Genomic DNA, 18,633 nt, shown 5'->3' with positions numbered 1-18,633 from the left:
CAATTTGAAACAGTATCAAGAAGGCATCAGAAGTGCATAGGATGTGTCTGTGACAGGGCCGTTGCTAGGAATTCTGGGCCCCCTGAAAAAATACTAAAGTGGGCCCCCTACCCCCTAACTTTTCCACTTTTTTTTTTCTTAGGCTACATATGTATTATTATTTTTTATTCAGCCTACTTTGTCTATGGATATTCTCATTCATCCAGGTCATCGCTTTTTTTTTCTGGGCAAATTGAATCGTAGGCAACTGGACTTGTATTTGTCCGGGAAGATGTTTCGCCTCTTATCCAAGGGGCTTCATCAGTTTGTACGCAATGCAACGCAAAAAAAAAAAAAAAAAAAATTGCCTACTTTGTTTTGATGCTAAAGCAGCATTACTATGAGTATTAGTCAGGGTCTAAGCAGAATAAATCAGTCATACAAAGATTAGACTACTGGGTTTTTTTTGTGGGCCCTAATGGGCGCTGGGCCCCTAGAATTATCATCACCTTTCTCCAGTATACTACGGCCCTGGTCTGTGAATAGACACCTTTATTTACTTCCTGTGCACAGAGAAGGCATCGTGGGTCTGTTTCAGAGTGGAAGTCACCACAGTTGAAGGAAAGCCGAGGCGTCGGCCTAGTGTGTGGTTAATAAAGGCCACTGCTTTGGCAGCTGGAACAAAAACATCTATCTTCAGGGGGTTTGAATGATCCCCTTTCAGAACTTATGAATGGATTCGTCCCACGGTTTATTTCTCTCTTGTGACATGTTTGCTGGCTTTCACAGTCACAGCTCAGAATAATTTGTCAAGCCTTATTGTCATTTGTTAACCTCTGGCCAAACTGAAAGAACGACTGCCCGTATTAGACCAGGCCAGTCATTATACGTAGACCATCTGTGGTTCCATGTGGAAATCTTTAGACCCGTGCAGACGTTTTCCAACTTGACTTTTTGTAGTCAGATCATTTGCACTTTCATGGTCTGAGAGAATGATGTGTGCCTGTTTTATATGTTACTTTAAATATAGTAGGCTAGTTTAGGCGGGGTTCACTGCATTTAGTGGCTAGGCCCACATTCTCTGCTCCTTTTGCCTTCTTCACTTGGAAGCTGTGAGAGCGGGTCCTGTCTTTCCCCTGAAACTGTAAGTTATTTTTTTTCCTGTTCATATACTATCTACGCTATCTGGTCATGGAATTATGTTAATGTTCATGTTATTGGGAGAATTTATTCAGCAGAGAGGGGGGAAAAATAAAGGGCGCTGTAAACTGACATGAATATTCATAGCCGTTTCAGATGAACATGATGAAATAATCAGAGGTCCAATTTGTTCCGTCATTAGAACTTATGTTTCTGCCTTTTGCTTCTGAGCATGAATAAAACTTTTGTTTTCAATCCCCCGCTTCTTAAGTGGGAATAGAAGATGTACGAGGTCTTTTCTTGCTATGTGGGACATTGGTGTCCCCAAAGCCTTCACTGAGTTGTTAAGTCTTTACTTGCCTGTTGTGTTTTCCTTGTTTATGAGTCCATTTTTAGATGCTTTTGAAAAATAAGTTGACATGTTAGAAATATGGTATTGACACACGACTGCTGTGCAATGTAATGAAAAGCACAGCAAAGCTTTGATCAGTGAAGAGACACTGTCTCCTTGTATTAAGCCATGTATATTTCTGTTCATAAATATTGTTCATTAGAGGAGTTGCTCTTATTCAGCTGCACTAGAGCAGCAGCAGTACATCTGGGCAGACTTAGTCATCTCAGGCCCTTTACCGTCATCTACAGTCAGTTATGGTTCAGCCTCATTGTTTCCTAATCCCTCGATTCCCACTTCAGTTCTGAACACCTTCCTGTTTCCAAGTGGAGGCCTGGTCATTAGCAGCTGAGTGTGAGGAATCAAAAGATCACGCAGATCTCCACCACAAGCTTTCATGTGGCCTGCTCACTCACATTTTAGACCTTATTTTGGAATTGCAGCGTCACCTTATTGGCTTATTGGTCCAGATAAGCCTGCTGTGCAAGAATGTCAGGAGTCAGGACAATGTTGAAGCATTTATCATGATTCCTGTGGTGGAGAAATTAGGACAGAGACCTTTGAATATTGTTATGCTCAACAATATCTTAGTTTGTCCCTGTTGCTTTGAGGTATGGCTTATTTTCCATTCAAGCTTATTAATTATGGAATTATATAACTGGCAGAGAGATTCTTTTCTTACTTATATTCTATTGAGTCATTATTTTTGTTCCACAAATGCCTGATTTAGGACATTTTGGCTGCACTGAGCGCTCATGACTGGATGTACTCTGAGTCAACCCATAACATTCTGGCTTATTATAGTTGCTGCATGAGTGTAGAAAAAGCGGCTACCCTATAATATACAAATTGAAATAATACGATTTCATTACTGGCAAATCAGAAGATGTTCACTGCTAGATTTATCTTGAGAGGCAGCAGCCCAGGCTGCTATAATTTACTGTCTCTGTTGAGTGAATAATCTATTTTGGGGACTGGGAGGGCGTTAGGTTTAAGCTTGATATTTTGGGCATTGGCTGTGTTTTCCACTGCGGTTGCCATCACATACCCATCTGCTTCTGGGGTTTGGATCTTTTCACTGAGTCCACATCTTCCAGCCTGGCTCCTGTTCCCATCGTGTACCTCAGCTCAGCATGGATTTGCTTCTGGGTAAGTGGTCCGGAGGCATGATGGGATGGATGACAGTCAGCATTCTGGTGAGGTCAGAGGAGTTTATAGAGCACATACACAGACACACATAACCACATAATGGGAGTGTTGTAAATTCCTCACATTAGTATGCATGTACCACTGTATGCATACACACTGGAGCCCAACTATCAGCTGGCCCGGGTCAGTAAACATCGGCTGATATTAATTCATTGTATGGGTGTATACTGTACAGGCATAGACAGACCATATGCGACTTGTTGGGCTTTTTAATCCAGTCCGTCAAATGTTGGTACAAAATTGTCTAAATTATAGTAAAGGCCTCGAAATTTGATGCACTGGCAAAAAAAAGGTGATCAACAACACTGCTCCCATTGAAACTGAATGTAATTTGAATGTCAGTTTTCTTTAACTTGTAATGACAAGGCAAGGCAATTTTATTTGTATAGCCCCTTTTCGCAAACAGTTTGTCTCAAAGGGCTTTACACAACATCATAACAACATCCTCTGCCCTTCGACCCTCACATCGACTGAGGAAAACTCCCAAGAAAAGTCTTAACAGGGAAAAAATGGCTTTTACATGTCATTTATGTTAGTTCACAAAAACACTCTCCATCCATCTGATACTGGCCCAGCCCATATGTCAAATTTTAAAACTCATTATGACACCTAAGCCAAATAGTTTCCCCACTCCTGGTGTATACTACTGTACTGTTGAAGTATTTAGAAAATTCAGCAGTAGTAATACATACATATACGTAGATACAGTAGAGGCCCTGTGAGGATACACAGCAGTGTTTTCAGCATATAAATACAAGATTCAAGATTCAAAAAGTGTATTGCCATGTCAACAAGTAGAATCAAGTTGATAGGAATGTGTCTTGGTTTTTGCTCTCACAGAGCAAACAAATAGGGAGAGCAAAACCGAGTCGCCATAGGACGGCGCCATCTTGGATCACACAATCTTGGATACACATCTTGGATACACTCATGGTCACCATGCTAACCATGTTAGTTGAGCATATTAGCATGCTAACAGTTGTTCATTAGAACTAAATGTGAGTATGCATGGGCAGCGTGGATGGACACCTCACAGTGAGACAGTTGTTGTTTCTGTCCTCCCTGTGCCTTTGTGTCTTTTCTCTGGGTTCTCCAGCTTCCTCCAAGTTCCAAAACGGGTTTAGGTGAACTCTGAATCGCCCCGTAGTGTGAATGAATGTCTCTATATGTCAGCTCTGTCACTGTTTGGCAACCTGATATAAGGTGTAGAGTGAGAAAGCAGTGTGAATGAATGAATGGATTCTAAATCCAAAGCTCAGATTGTCAGTCTGATCAAGACAGCAGGCAAAATTATGGGAACACCTGCTACCATCAACACGCATGTGCTGTCTGGACAGACAACAATCAGACAGGCAAGGAACATCATATTGGACAGTTCACACACACACACTACACCTGGAAGATGTACTATTGAACTCAGGGTACAGGATTCCCTCATAACACAACAGGTACATGTAGCAGGTAAATGAGCAGAGGTGAAGGTCTGGCCTCCTTGGTTGGTTAGGTGTCTGTCTACATGTATGATGGCTATGCATAGCTCAAATGTTATTTGCACCTTTGTCCTCGCTATTGTCAGTGATTTACTGTGTTTTTTCTCTTTATTGTGCGTTGTCGGCTACTGTCTAGTACGGTGATTTTATATATTGTGTGTTATGCAGCAATTTTCCCCTTGTTTCCAAACCAAATCTCTCCCAAGGGAGACAAATAAAGAAACTTGACTTGAATCCAAAGTTTAACTGAAGTTGATGTGATTTGCAGCTATTTGCTCATGGAGTTTACAACCAAACGTTTAGAGTATTTATTCCAATGAAATCAGGCCTAACCAAGTCTAGCCATCTTTAAAACCTCATGTGACACTTTTCCATGTGTGTTTTAATGTAGGGTACACTTCTCTTTAAGAGATACTTTTTTAATAAGCAGTGGAAAGAGCTTTTTTTTTTTCTTCCACACTCATGAGTCTCACTTGTTATGCTGCAAAAGCCTGAAAGACAATTAGAAATTGTGGCTGCCTAAGCTGCTCTTTGACTTTTCTGATTTTGCAACTTGGCAGAGCCCTGGGGGGAAGAAACATTTTCAGTGCAATAGATGCCAAAGCTAATGGCTGCGCTGACACCCCTACCCCTGCTAAGAACAAGTTTGCCAATGTAGTGTGACAACCACAACTTCTGGATGCCAGGAGCTGTGTTTGCATGGGAGTGAACATACTGTGGTGGCTCCTTGCCAGCAGCAGCTGAGCCCCTTCCAGCAGCAACAAGGCCTTTTAACCCTCCGCTTTGTTGTGGAACCTCTTTTGTTTCAGTCCGCTGCTCCTCTTACGTCAACGTCAGGGTCTTTCACTTGACCTCATTCATTCCCGGATCTGCTCCGGAGGCTCTTGGCAGGTACACGGGGGTTGGCTTGACAGCGAAAGGTCAGTCAGAAAGATTGGGCCTGCTGGAATAAGAAGCTGCAGAGAGAGACACACTGCCTTTATCTCATTTGAATGCTATACATGAGCAAAGTCAATCGTTCCTGTGTTCATGGCGGCTCGATGCAGAGTGGATTTCTACGTGCTCTGTGTCTGGGCCACTTATAGCTGGAATGCCTTGGCAGGGTGACAACATCTTGTTTTCTTGTAAATCACTTGATAATGGCACTTGTAGCTTTACACAGAGTACACATCAGATGTATACAGCTTTGAACTGCTCACTGGGAACAAATTACATGAATGCATTTCGTATAGGCTGTTAGGATCTGGCAGCAACGGTGGAAAACTCTTCTTTGCCTGTAGCCTACTTATAACTTTTCTTTATTTTTTGAGAATACACTTTATTTTTCATGAATAAATCACATTTACACAATCATTTCACGAGAAGAGGTTAAAAAACATTGTAGTCCAATTTCATTGGCAACTGTGTATTACCTATACGCACCTACTGAACTAAACCTAACACAGTAAATCTTTTCTTCTGTCAAGTGCTTAATTAAAATATCCATTGACACTAATTCAAGTCCATTCATCCCTGGAGTGTGTAGCTTTCTCATCAGAAAAAAAAACTAGACTGTTGCTTGTTTGTATTACAACTACAAAGCCTTTTACTGTTGCGATATCTGACATGACAACTGATTGGGGACTGAGTCTCTTCCAGTCTGAGTAGATACAATCTTATTGTGTAATAATTTCTTTAACATCAAATTGTAGTGACTGACATCAACAACTGATGACATCAAGTTGAAGCTTTCTGTATATTAACAGCACCAGTCTGGGTTGCTGACTGTGCTATGTTTTGTACATTCAAAATAACCACCATCTTTTCACAACCCTAACAAAAAGTAGTCTTTTTTTCCCCAGGTGTTTTTAGCTGTCAAACCCGACCTTAAGAAAAGCAGTGGTGGATCAAAAAAAAAAAAAAAAGAAAAGTTCAAACTTCACTCAAAAATAAAATATATCGATGTCTCTGACTTGTTATGGTCAGTGTTGATGGATGGATCAGGTTATATTGAGTGGGGTTTCTATCTGGATTGCATTTCATGTTGGAGACTAAACTGGCAACTCGGTATAATTCCCCTTGAAAAGCCTGTAGCTGTAGCCTGTAACAACTTAACCACTTGAATCGTTTCACATCCAGAGCCCTTTTCTGAATATCTCTATATCAGCAGATGAGAGATCCCACCTGCTCTTAACGTGTCTGATGAAAAATCCCTAGCCTCTGGATCTGTTACCTTGGTTATCTATGCTTCATTAGATTAGAGATGATGGCGGCATCACTTACCGCCTCTTGACGGATAAATGGACTCCAACTTAATCTTATCAGGTCTTTCGGCTGCAGCGTTGCCTCAGCCAAGGGTAAAGGCCAGCAGGTCAGTGTGCTGACAAAAGAGGGATGATGTCACCATCTACCCTGACCTATGACAGGCTTACGAATGTGTGTCAGTAAACGTTCATGTTGGGATGTTAGGGGGAAAGGCCCTGGGCTGTGTGTGCATGCTGCCTCAGAGTTAGCTCCTCTACCACAACCACATGTCTACACAATCACACTGTAATTGATTATCACTTGTGAAAAGCATCTAAATATGTGAGGATGTAATTAAAGGAGCTACTCAAAACTTAAAGGGATAGTTCAACATTTTGGCAAATTGGCCCATTGCCATAATCCCTATTAACAGTAAGTTCGTTACCTTTATTTGTCGGTGTAAGCTATTTTTAGAACGGCGGAGTGGCAGGCTGCTCAGAGCTATGCTACAGGCTAATGGGATTTATTGGTTTCCCTCATCAAACTCATCAAATACACAATCCAAAAATTCCAAAACGCTGTCATGGACAAGTTGTGACCTGCACATTCACCACGCTATGAGATAATAACGAAATATTATGAGACACAGTCGTTTTCGAGGTAAATACAGAGACTGCTGAAAAACTGCCCCTGAAGGCAACGCGCATCAGCGGTTTTGCATGAATTTACCTCCGTCTGGTAACATTCCATTATTATCTCATAGCGTGGTGAAACTTGTCCACCAGAGCGTTGTGGAGTTGTTGGATTGTGTATTTGATGAGTTTGATGAGGGAAACCAAGAAATCCCATTAGCCTCCGTAGCGTAGCTCTGAACAGCTCACGGCTCTGCTCCGCCGTTCTAAAAATAGCTTACATCGGCAAATAAAGGTAACGAACCTACTGCTATGACTATAGCGATTATGGCAATGGGCCAATTTGCCAAAATGTTGAACTATCCCTTTAAGGAAAGAGAATAATAAGTTTTAACTTTGTTTTTTTTTTCTCTCTTGGCAGGTTTATCTCATCAATGTCACCTACTCTGACAACACTTCCCACATCATCTACAGAAGATACAGCAAATTCTTTGACCTACAGGTAATCCTTCATCGCTCCCCTGCATGTTTGTACTGAGTAGGCGGGTACATATATGAAAAAAACCCACCTAACCCTAAAAAAATTCTAACAAAAGGTTTCTCAGCTGTTTTTTATAGTATTAGATGTCCTTAATAACATACTAAAAGTTTACCAAAATTTGACTACTAGAAAGGTGTTATTTTCAAGATGGCGTCCAAGATGGATAGGAAGCCTGAGGAGACACCACAGGTGAATAGGTTAAAATTTTTAACTAACAGATATCACCATGAAACTTCCCAAGTTTATCACTTACATTAAGACAAATATTTTTTGTATTACAAGTTTTGTCAAATTGTATGTTTAAATATGTAAATTAGGCAACATCTCATTAAATATGCGCTAATTTGCATATCCGAAATCTGAACAATGGATAAAAGCCACTTTCAAAATTCTTGTTTTATTTTGTTGACATACTAGAGTCAGAAGTTTTTACAGAGGGGATTTTGGATATCTCTCTTTATCACTCTGTAAATGAGAAAATACTATAGCCCTAAAAATTCAAATATCGTCGTGTTTTTAGGAGTAAAATGTTGTATAAGAGCCCGAAATCTCCACTTCAGCAGCACTTACAGACACCAAACCTTCCAGTTTGATCCCTTTCTATATTCTGAAGGTTTTTACAGAGGGGATTGTTGATATATCATTCATAGCCTGGTTTATACAACATTTTACTCCTAAAAACACGACCAACTTGAATTTTTAGGGCTGGTGACAGTATTTTCTCATTTACAGAGTGATAAATAGAGATATCCAAAATCCCCTCTGTAAAAACTTCTGACTCTAGTATGTCAACAAAATAAAACAAGAATTTTGAAAGTGGCTTTTATCCATTGTTCAGATTCCGGATATGCAAATTAGTGCATATTTAATGAGATGTTGCCTAATTTACATATTTAAATATACAATTTGACAAAACTTGTAATACAAAAAATATTTGTCTTAATGTAAGTGATAAACTTGGGAAGTTTCATGGTGATATCTGTTAGTTAAAAATTTTACCCTATTCACCTGTGGTGTCTCCTCAGGCTTCCTATCCATCTTGGACGCCATCTTGAAAATAACACCTTTCTAGTGGTCAAATTTTGGTAAACTTTTAGTATGTTATTAAGGACATCTAATACTATAAAAAACAACTGAGAAACCTTTTGTTAGAATTTGTTTAGGGTCAAGTCATATTTGTACCTGACTAGAGTGTATTTGCACTGAAATCCCTCATTCCACAGCCGCTATGTATTTTGAACATTTCAGCCCTTGTGAACTTTGTTTTGCAAAAGGTTAATGTATAAGGCTCCCAACTGTTTATCGCCACTGCGCCTCTGCCCATGTTCTCCATACCTCGTTGTCTCAATGAATCAGTGTGTGTGTTAGTAATTGGTCGGGGAGCAGGGGAGACGTGGTGTGTATCCCTTAGCTTTGCAGAGACGCAGCAACACACTGCATTTCTCTTCTCTTTATCTCTGCACCCCCTTCTTTCTTCCTCTCTCTCATCTTATCTCTGCCTTGCCCTCAAAACGTCAGGGAGCTGACAGGCCTTTTTATAGTACAAGCAAAAAATTCACATGGAAACCAATTTAGTGTGCCATGCAATACAGTGGGTCACAGATAGATTGTCTGCAGAAGAGCCTGACAGATGTGTGTTTTCTCAGGGATGATACTGTGGCTGAGTTTTAGTAATCAAGCTGACTGATACAGTATTCGGAGCTGATAGACATACTACAAATTCTAATGTTGGCGTCAGAATTAAAAATACAACAGACATAAACACAACACCAAATTAAAGCTGCAAGTACCTGCAGTCTGCAATATCATTATTTTAAAAAAAGAATATTTTTTCTATAATTCTGTTTAGACAGGTTAGGTTACATCAACCTAGAAAAGTAGCCATCGTCATTAATGTTGAAAGTCAGGGGCCTTTCACACCCACCTTAGTTTGGTCCAGACCTTCGGACTTCTCTGTTTCATCTGAAACAAATTTTTCAGGTAAAGTTCCCCCGGACCATGGTCCAGACCAAAGACCCGAAATGTGGTCCGACCAAAAGAGGTGGTCTCTGTCTGGACCAAACTAAACTATGGTTTGGACTTTTGCGGCTTTTGTTGTTATGATTCACACTTTTGTACCTCTAACAAGAAGTTCCAGTGGTTAGCCTATACGAAGAAATATTAAAGATGAACCATGCACAGGGAGTACAGCACATTTTATCATCTTTATGTGCTGATGATATAACGGTGTTTCCCAACCTTTTTTGGCTTGCGACCCCATTATGACGTCACAAATTTCTGGCGAGCTGTCAATCAAGATGCGCCACCTCAGATATTTTTATATGCTGCATATGCATTTTATTTGAACTCTTTATATTCGAGAAATTGAAAGTATAGAATACAGTTTTTTTTGGATTGTGCGTGGTGTTTTTAATCATAATCATAAAAAGAATAATAATTAGTTAAAAAAACATTTTTTTTCTATCAATTACTAGATATTTCTGGCGACCCAATTTGAATTCCAGGCGACCCCACGTGGGGTCCCGACCCCAAGGTTGAAAAACACTGAGATAAAACTTCTGCATGACCAGGATGTTCATCTGAATCTGAACTTGGCTCTATATTGGGCATGGTGTTGATGCTGCTGGTAGCAATGCCGTATAATAATCGTTGCCATGATACGAACGTGCTCATTTATTTTCCTAGATCACTACTTTTCTAACGAGGTAATTTGAGGAGAGCTTTGGTGACGTGACATCATACACACACTTGTTCACAAACTATTCAATGTCAAGCATAGGGAGATGCAGCATACTGAGGACAGGATGTCAACTATGTCATAAACCAGAACAATGTAGACAATGTAGCAAAAACACCAACCTTGGTTCTGACTTCCAGGTGTAAAAACGCCGTATGTCGGCTCTCACCACAGTAGCTTGCATTGGACTTGTATAGGTTAAGACTGGAGATGTCACGATTATAGATTTTCTTGGTACGATTATTGTCAGAGAAATAAAAACGATTATGATTATCGATAACGATTAACAACACTATGAATGTGTAAAATCAAATAGTCAAAATATAATTGCATTACCAATTATATAAAGTATCTATTAATATAGGAGCAATTATTAATCCTTCAGAAGAAATGTTTTTTTTTTATTACAAAAAAAAAAGAGGCACTAACATTTAAATTCCTACCAGTTCAGTGTTATGTTAGGTAAATTGACATTAACATATTTAACCCAGTTACTGTGTATTTACCTTTGGTAAATAAGGTGGTTATCTTGCAGGTGATGATTCATATGGTTCATAATGTTGCGTAACTTTGTTTACATACCGTGCGAGTTGCGCTGATCTGCCGATACGGTTCCGACATAATCTTTTTTGGAAAGTGTCAGTATTTTAGGAACCTTTACAATTAAATAATTGTGGCATTTAATACTGCGATTAATTGTGAAAACAAGTAATCGTGACATCCCTAGTTAAGACTTCCTGTGATGACAGTTGAATCCAAACCTCTCCACAACAATTTATATAACAATTGAAAAGGAGCTTTATTGTAGGACTGTATTATACTGCATTAGTTTTAAATAGATGTAATAAACTGCCAACTGAGTGTACAGTAGAGGCAATTATCAGTTGTATATACAGACTGTGAAGAGCTTGACTGGAATATTTATGTTTAGCTCTCAGTGCAGTTGTCACCTGGACTCAGTGTATGGAATGAAATACCACTGTGGATATGCATGGTAGCCTGAAGATGTTCTTTAAGTTACGTTTTATAGTATGTCATTATCACCATAACATTTATTACCCCTCCTCCTCTTTTATCTTATTTTATGTTAAGTAATTTTCCTTCTACCCGAGTCAGTGATTACAACAGCTTATTCCCTACTTAAATGTATAGGCTACTAGTTCTCTGCTGCTTTTACCATCGTTTTCACTAATTCCACAGTCATTCAGCGTTCATTATTCTGATCTGTTAGTTATTTTAGCAGTGAGGACTTCCACTCACTCTTTGTGTCCTGGGTCAACACATCTACTTTTCATCACCTGCTCCAGTTTGCAAAATGTTGTTCTGTGAGCCTGTCTGTGTGTACACAGTAGCCCTCATTGTAGACCGGCTAATACTTGTGATGTGGAACCGATCAGTGGACAGGCCGTTGCTCAAGTGACTCCAGACAAGGGGAGGTGGTTGTGGTCGTATCACACATTTTTATTGACAGTCATATTAAAAAAAGGAAAAAAAAGATTTCCATCATCATAGAAATAATGAACATTGGATTTGAGCTTTTCTGATTGGTGGCTTCTTTAATTTAGTATTATACTGTATGAAAGCCTTTTTTCTGTTTTTTTTTTACTTGGCCCTGATGCTTCAGTCTTATGTTTAAAGCAGAAGTAAGCGATCCGGTGGTTTTGGCTAACTCCTTCAGCCGATGGAGTTAGCAGCCCCCGCCCTCGTCCCTACGTCACCACATTCACGCGCATCCCTTGGCTGCACACACAGAGAGGACTGCCCCTTTATGCCGTTCTCTCTCCTCATTGGATAAAGGTTGTAGGATACAAGGAAAGTTTTCTCCTCGGCTTAAAGCAGAGCAGAGTGACTGACAGACCCGTGTTTCAGACCAAACACTCTATGTAAGTGATTGCTGTCAGAAGATAGAACTATTTAAAGGGATAGTTCACCCCAAATTGAAATTGCACTCATTATCTACTCACCCTCATGTGGACTAAGGGCTGGGAGAAGTTTCAGAGTCCTCCGTGGCTTCTCTGAGTTACAGGGGGTCTCGACGTAGCACTGCATGTCCATCCGAATACCTCCATGCTGCTCGTATGTAATGTCCGTCTTGTATTGAAGCCCCGAAATGCGAAATTGTCCCGAAAAACATTAAATAAGTCTATATTTCAGGCTTGTTTGTAGCGGAAGCTTCTCGAAGCTCCTCTTCCCGGTTCGACAAATTTGGACGAACTGGGAAGAGGACAGACCCTGGTTCGTCCAAATTTGACGAACCGGGAAGAGGAGCTTCCGCTACAAACAAGCTTGAAATATAGACTTATTAAATTTTTTTCGGGACAATTCCGCATTTCGGGGCTTCAATACAAGACGGACATTACATACGAGCAGTATTGAGGTATTTGGATGTTTTTTGGTGTGTTTTTTTGTTACGAAGACAGTTGGTATCCATTTGCAACCGTTATATGGACATGCACTGCTACGCCGAGACCCCCTGTAACTCAGAGAAGCCACGGAGGACTCTGAAACTTCTCCCAGCCCTTAGTCGACATGAGGGTGAGTAGATAATGAGTGAAATTTCAATTTTTGGTGAACTATCCCTTTAAGACTTATATTATGTAACACAAACGTTCTTTTAACTTCTGCTTTAAAGTATCAAGTTCTCTTTTATGTAATTTGGAATAGAGCAGAAGCTGCTCTGTCTCTTTCTTCCATACTGAGAGAATGTATGTGTGGATGCATTTGTGCCCCTTGCACCCTCAAGCCCCCAAGCTGCAAGCTGATACCATATGCATGTTGCCACTGAGGTCTAAGGGTCACTAGTAAATATGAAAGCTGCAGTGAGAAAGTTACAAGGGGCACATCTCAATAGCCCCAGTGTGCTGCTCCTGCAGGAAATGATGTTTCAATCAGTAGAGGAAAGGTCCTTTCTGAAAGGTTCTATTGATAACCAGGGAGGCAGTGTGAGGTGGAAAGTAGACCCCCCCCCCCCCCCCCCGTCCCTCCCACCCCCCGTAAGCGATTACTAAGAGACAGAGGTGGAATAATAAACATGGAGAAGGAAGCAAAATATGCTTGAATGTGGCTTCATTGTGGAGCGGTCAGCAGGCACAGGTGAGCAGTGTGTCTTCCATCTGATACTCAGACGCTCGCCGTCCACGGTTCATGGATGATCTTGGCGCAAAATCTCTCCCAGTCAGCGGCGGTGAGATTGATTTTGTCAGCTCAGTCAGACGGCGCAGGGAAAAGGTCACCCCGGCTCCGTCTGGGTGTTATTGAGTTGTCAAAGAAAGTGGCTCTCACATGACCGAGGTCTGGCAGAGTTTGGCCAGGTTGTTTTTCAAATGAGCTCCTCGCTCCATGTAAGGAGGATTTAACTAATGTCCCATTTAAAGGGATAGTTCAACATTTAAGCTAATTTGCCTATTGCCATAATCCCTATAGTCATAGCAGTAGGTTCATTACCTTTAATTATCGGTGCATGTTGTTTTGAGATCTGCGGTGAAGAGACGCAAGCTGCTCAGCGAACACAATGGAGGTGAACGGTACAGGTCCCCTGTCCCTCATCAAACTCATCAAATACACAATCCAACAACTCCAAAACACTCTGGTGGACAAGTTGTGACCTGCACATTCACCACGCAATGAAATCATGTATAATTATGTAACCTTACGACACATGAAGCAAATACTCGGAACTACTTGCGCTAATGTTATTATTATCTCGTATTATTATCTAATCTGTTTTGGAGTTGTTGGATTGTGTATTTGATGAGTTTGATGAGGGACAGGGGACCTGTACCATTCACCTCCATTGTCTTAGCTCAGCAGCTCACATCTCTGCCCCACTGATCAAAAAACAACATGCACCGATAATTAAAGATACTGAACCTACTACTAAGAGGGATTATGGCAGTAGGCAAATGTGCTAAAATGTTGGGGCGGTGTTTAGCTCAGTAGAGCACCTGCCCCATGTGTTGAGGCTATAGTCCTCACTGCAGGTGGCCCTGTCGCGCGTCCCTATCCTGCGCGTCATTCCCCCCTCTCTGCCTCCCATTTCCTGTCTCTCTCTGAACTCTCCTATCCATTAAAGGCTAAAAATATATTTTTAAAAAAATGTGCTAAAATGTTGAACTATCCCTTTAAAGCCAGCTGCAGTACATCACCATAACAACTTCACTGCTCACATTTACTCCTTTGATGTTTCTATTTGTGCTGTGATGCTCATGAATAAAACTACCACTGGCACCAATACTGCCAGACCGGCTTCCTAATACTCACTCCTTCTCTATCTGTGCTGGTCTATGGACTGGGGACTGGAGGTGAAGTTGTGTCTGCCAGCCTTTGATCTTGGTGGATGTCTTTGATGGTCCCATTGTTTTCCGAGCCACCTGGAGCCTCTCCTGTCCAAACATTTATCTGCTGCAGAAACCCCGCTGCTCTCAGCGGCCATGCTTTACCCTCGGGGAGATGACCACTGTCACACTGCAGGAGAGCGCTTTAACCAAACTTCAGCAAAGACCACTCCGGACTGGACTACTTCCTGGAAGTAACCAGAGCTGGCTGTCCTCCTGGAAACATGCTGCTCCTGGTTCCACACAAGATGATTTGACATTGTTTCAGCAGATTAATGTTAAAGAGGAAGTATGCAGGATTTTTTAGCTTAAAGGGATAGTTCACCCAAATTGAAATTTCACTCATTATCTTCTCACCCTTATGTGGACTAAGGGCTGGGAGAAGTTTCAGAGTCCTCCGTGGCTTCTCTGAGTTACAGGGGGTCTCGGCGTAGCAGTGCATATCCATATGACAGTTGCAAATGGATACCAACTGTCTTCGTAACAAAAAGACACACCAAAAAACATCCAAATACCTCCATGCTGCTCGTATGTAATGTCCGTCTTGTATTGAAGCCCGAAATGCGAAATTGTCCCGAAAAAAATTAAATAAGTCTATATTTCAAGCTTGTTTTGTAGCGGAAGCTTCTCGAAGCTCCTCTTCCTAGTTTGTCACAGACCCTGGTGGAAGAGGAGCTTCCATTACAAACAACTTTGAAATATAGACTTACTTAATTTTTTTCAGACAATTTCGCATTTCGGGGCTTCAATACAAGACGGACATTACGTACGAGCAGCATGGAGGTATTTGGATTTTCAATTTTGGGTGAACTATCCCTTTAACTCTGCTACATCTTTACCTTAATGAAACAGCTTCAGAGTACTAGTGATGGTTAAATAACTGACTTGTAACTAGTTCCAGGGAGAATGGAGGCTCTCTGCCTTCCACCTAGCGTCTCTTGGCTGAAAACCAACCTTGTAAGATCAGAGCCTCAGACCCGGTGTCCCAGCTCTCGTCTCTGCGGCACCGCCACACAAACGCACCCCATAACCCATAATCTCTTGTTTATGACAGATAAGACTACACAAGGGGTGTCGTTTAGCTCAGTTGGTAGAGCAGGCGCCTCATGTGCAGAGGTTACAGTCCTCGCCTCAGCCGGCCACGTATCGAATCCCGACTTGACCCTTTGCTGCATGTCATTCCCCTTCTCTCTCTGCCTTCCCCATTTCCTGTCTCTCTCTACTACTAGACGATCAGTTAAAGGCAAAAGCCCCCCAAAGAAATATATAAAAAAAGACATAAATATAAAGATCGTTACATCGTATAACGTTATCCACCGCTCTATCGATTGCTTTCTTGACAGCTTCGTTAAAAACAAATGCACATGGCCAAAACATTGGAAAAGCCACTGAATTTGCATAGTTCCTCTTTAATACAGCTGTCTAGTGAAAAGCATCTTTCTGTACAGTTAAACTCAAACATCCAACTGTAGGAACAAAAAGGAAAACATAACTTCAGACAGCATGTGAGAATCAATAGGTGCTCAAATAGCCTACAAGCAATTTGACCCCCCCCAAAAAATAGGCTACTGACTACTAGTGAATACATTTGTCATTTTACTGTTTTGTCATACAGGCCACTGCTATTCTAAGTACACATCAGGAGAATATTAACTTTGTTTGTCTCTGTCCCAACAACACACATGCGAGATTTGGCACATATCTCCTAGCTAACATCAACTAACATCCGCTAACTAACGTTAAATATGACTGTAAATCTCACATGTTATCATAAGGAAATATACAGTAAATAGCTCAATTTTCTCAACGAGCCACAGGCCTGAATACACCCTGACTTTGTTGAGCTTCTGTCCTCAAAAAACAGCTCTTTATATTCCATGAACAAAAAAATGTGCATGCTTGAAGATGAGACACACACATACTGTATCCCTCGCTCGGTATCACCCGTTAAAAGCTTTGCACATGCTCCACAATGAACCAAAGTGTCCTGAAAATGAGGCCTTCGAATGGATCCAGTCACATTTCATTCGTTTCAAAAGTGCTTCTGCTCTGTGTGGAGCCAGCAGGCTGGAGAATGTGTTAAGGCACAAATAATAGGAGTCGTATTACAGTTAATAGAATGAATATATTAATGCAAAATGTAGCCAGAATTGCCCTGCTGGGAGCCATCTTGTCTCTGTGCTTTTATTCTGTAAAAACTGGGTTGGATCTCACACTGTCCGCTTCTTTTTGGAGAAATGGGCACCAGCCTTCCTGCCATACTCTGTCAACATCTTTCCATCAGTTTTTTAGAGCCCGTCCACACAGATATGGGTTTCAGTGAATCCGCATGCCTTTTTTTTTTATCGTTTTGGCGTATCTTCCAGACGGAAACAGTGTTTTGTGAGGGGCGAAAATTGAATTTTTTGGAAATCGGTCCCAGAGTGGGAAAACCTGAAAGCGCTGACCCAGTGTTCTCTTGTAGACACCCAAAACAGGTCTTTTGTGAAACGATGATGTCATAACCCCCACCGCTCTAACCTGAGCAACACCGCTAGATGTTACAGTCTATGGACATAATGCAACAACGGGCGACTACTGTCGGTCCCTCGGACACTGCGGCTGAATCTCACCCGTTAAATCATCATTGATCGTCATATTTGCTCCGACACGACTCCCAGTCAACATTTAATCCACTTCTAATGTTTGGAGTTTGATTACAGCAGGGAAGATTTCCATCTTCTCTGTTTTTGGTGTTTACGTGTGGCAGCGTTACAGCGCCACACACGCTCCACACAGGCCTGGAGTATGTACAGTACTACAGGGTCATGGTTGTTTTCAGTGGATATGTGTGGACACAGATATTTCTTGAAATGATGCTGTGTTTATGGAGTTTTTTTCCAAAACAAACAAGAGAAAGATCGTCTTGAGTGAAGGTCTGTTTCTGTGTGGACGAGGCCTTGTTCAGGGCCTGAGCTAAGTGGAGGGTGGGGGGGGACCATATTGTTATTGTTTCTTGTTGTTGTTTGCTTTTTTGACTGCCTGAAGATGCTTGAAAACTCACAAAACTGCACTTACATTGAGCTTGGTGGAAGATTACGCATTGTAGGGCTCTGAGCACATAGACAGGGCAATTGCTTCAATAGTGCCCCCCTGGAATGATCTATGACCCCTCCACATTGGGCTTATTTTGGAGGAGGCATATACGTAGGACGTGTCGGACAGATGTTCAATATGCTGGGTTAGAGTTAGAGTTAGCGTTAGCGTTGTTATCTGCCATCTTTGATAGAGAAGTCTACCCACAGCACATCCCAACTGCCTAAAATGTTCCTGTTGACTGACAGCCATTTAATTTCTGAGACATTTTCACTCTGTGGCCTGATACACAGACAGATGTCTGCCTGTCATCTGGCTCTTCCTCTGCCCCGTGGACACAGTTGACAATGCATAAAATCAGTGTATCTTGTCTGCTGCCACATGCTCCCTGCAGACCATGTTAACACTTCAGCACCGAGTCCGATGGAGGGAAGGGAAGTGCCAAGGCCCGGTCATCACTACCTGCAGCTTTAATGGTGGATAGAGTTGTTGTACTGGAACAGAGTTTGATTATTCTTTTTTTTCACTGGCCCTCACAGTTTCACCTAGAACAACAGACATGCCCTAAGAAAGAGTTAGATAACAATTTTTGGTAACACTTTACAATAAGGGTCTCTTAATTAACGCTAGTTAGTACATTAATAAGCATTAATTAACTGTTTACAGATATATTAACAATCATTACTATGCATTACTTAGCATTAGTAAACACATTAATTAATGTAGCCTATTAGTAAGCAGTTAATTCATGTTTACTACTCAAAGTTAGTTAATAAATTATTAAGCATAATAATGTAATTAGTTATCATTATGTATGCATTACTCAGCATTAATTATACATTAGTTAATATATTCATGCTTAATAATGTGCTAACTAATGTT

General features: G+C 41.1%; 1 protein-coding gene across 2 annotated transcripts in view; it reads left to right on the top strand.

The window, feature by feature from the left end:
* The window catches only part of sh3pxd2aa (SH3 and PX domains 2Aa), a 149,840-nt gene that overhangs the window by 12,266 nt on the left and 118,941 nt on the right, over positions 1-18,633 (top strand). For both annotated transcript variants that reach the window (XM_083978282.1, XM_083978281.1), the window contains exon 2: positions 7,486-7,566. In XM_083978282.1, the coding sequence (XP_083834408.1) occupies positions 7,486-7,566 (81 nt within the window). The remainder of the gene's footprint in view (positions 1-7,485; positions 7,567-18,633) is intronic.

This window comes from Trachurus trachurus (assembly GCF_905171665.1).
Source record: "Trachurus trachurus genome assembly, chromosome: 1".
Classification (NCBI taxonomy): Eukaryota; Metazoa; Chordata; class Actinopteri; order Carangiformes; family Carangidae; genus Trachurus; species Trachurus trachurus.
Note: the sequence above shows the minus strand (reverse complement) of the source record. Positions and strands in the feature narration are given on the sequence as shown.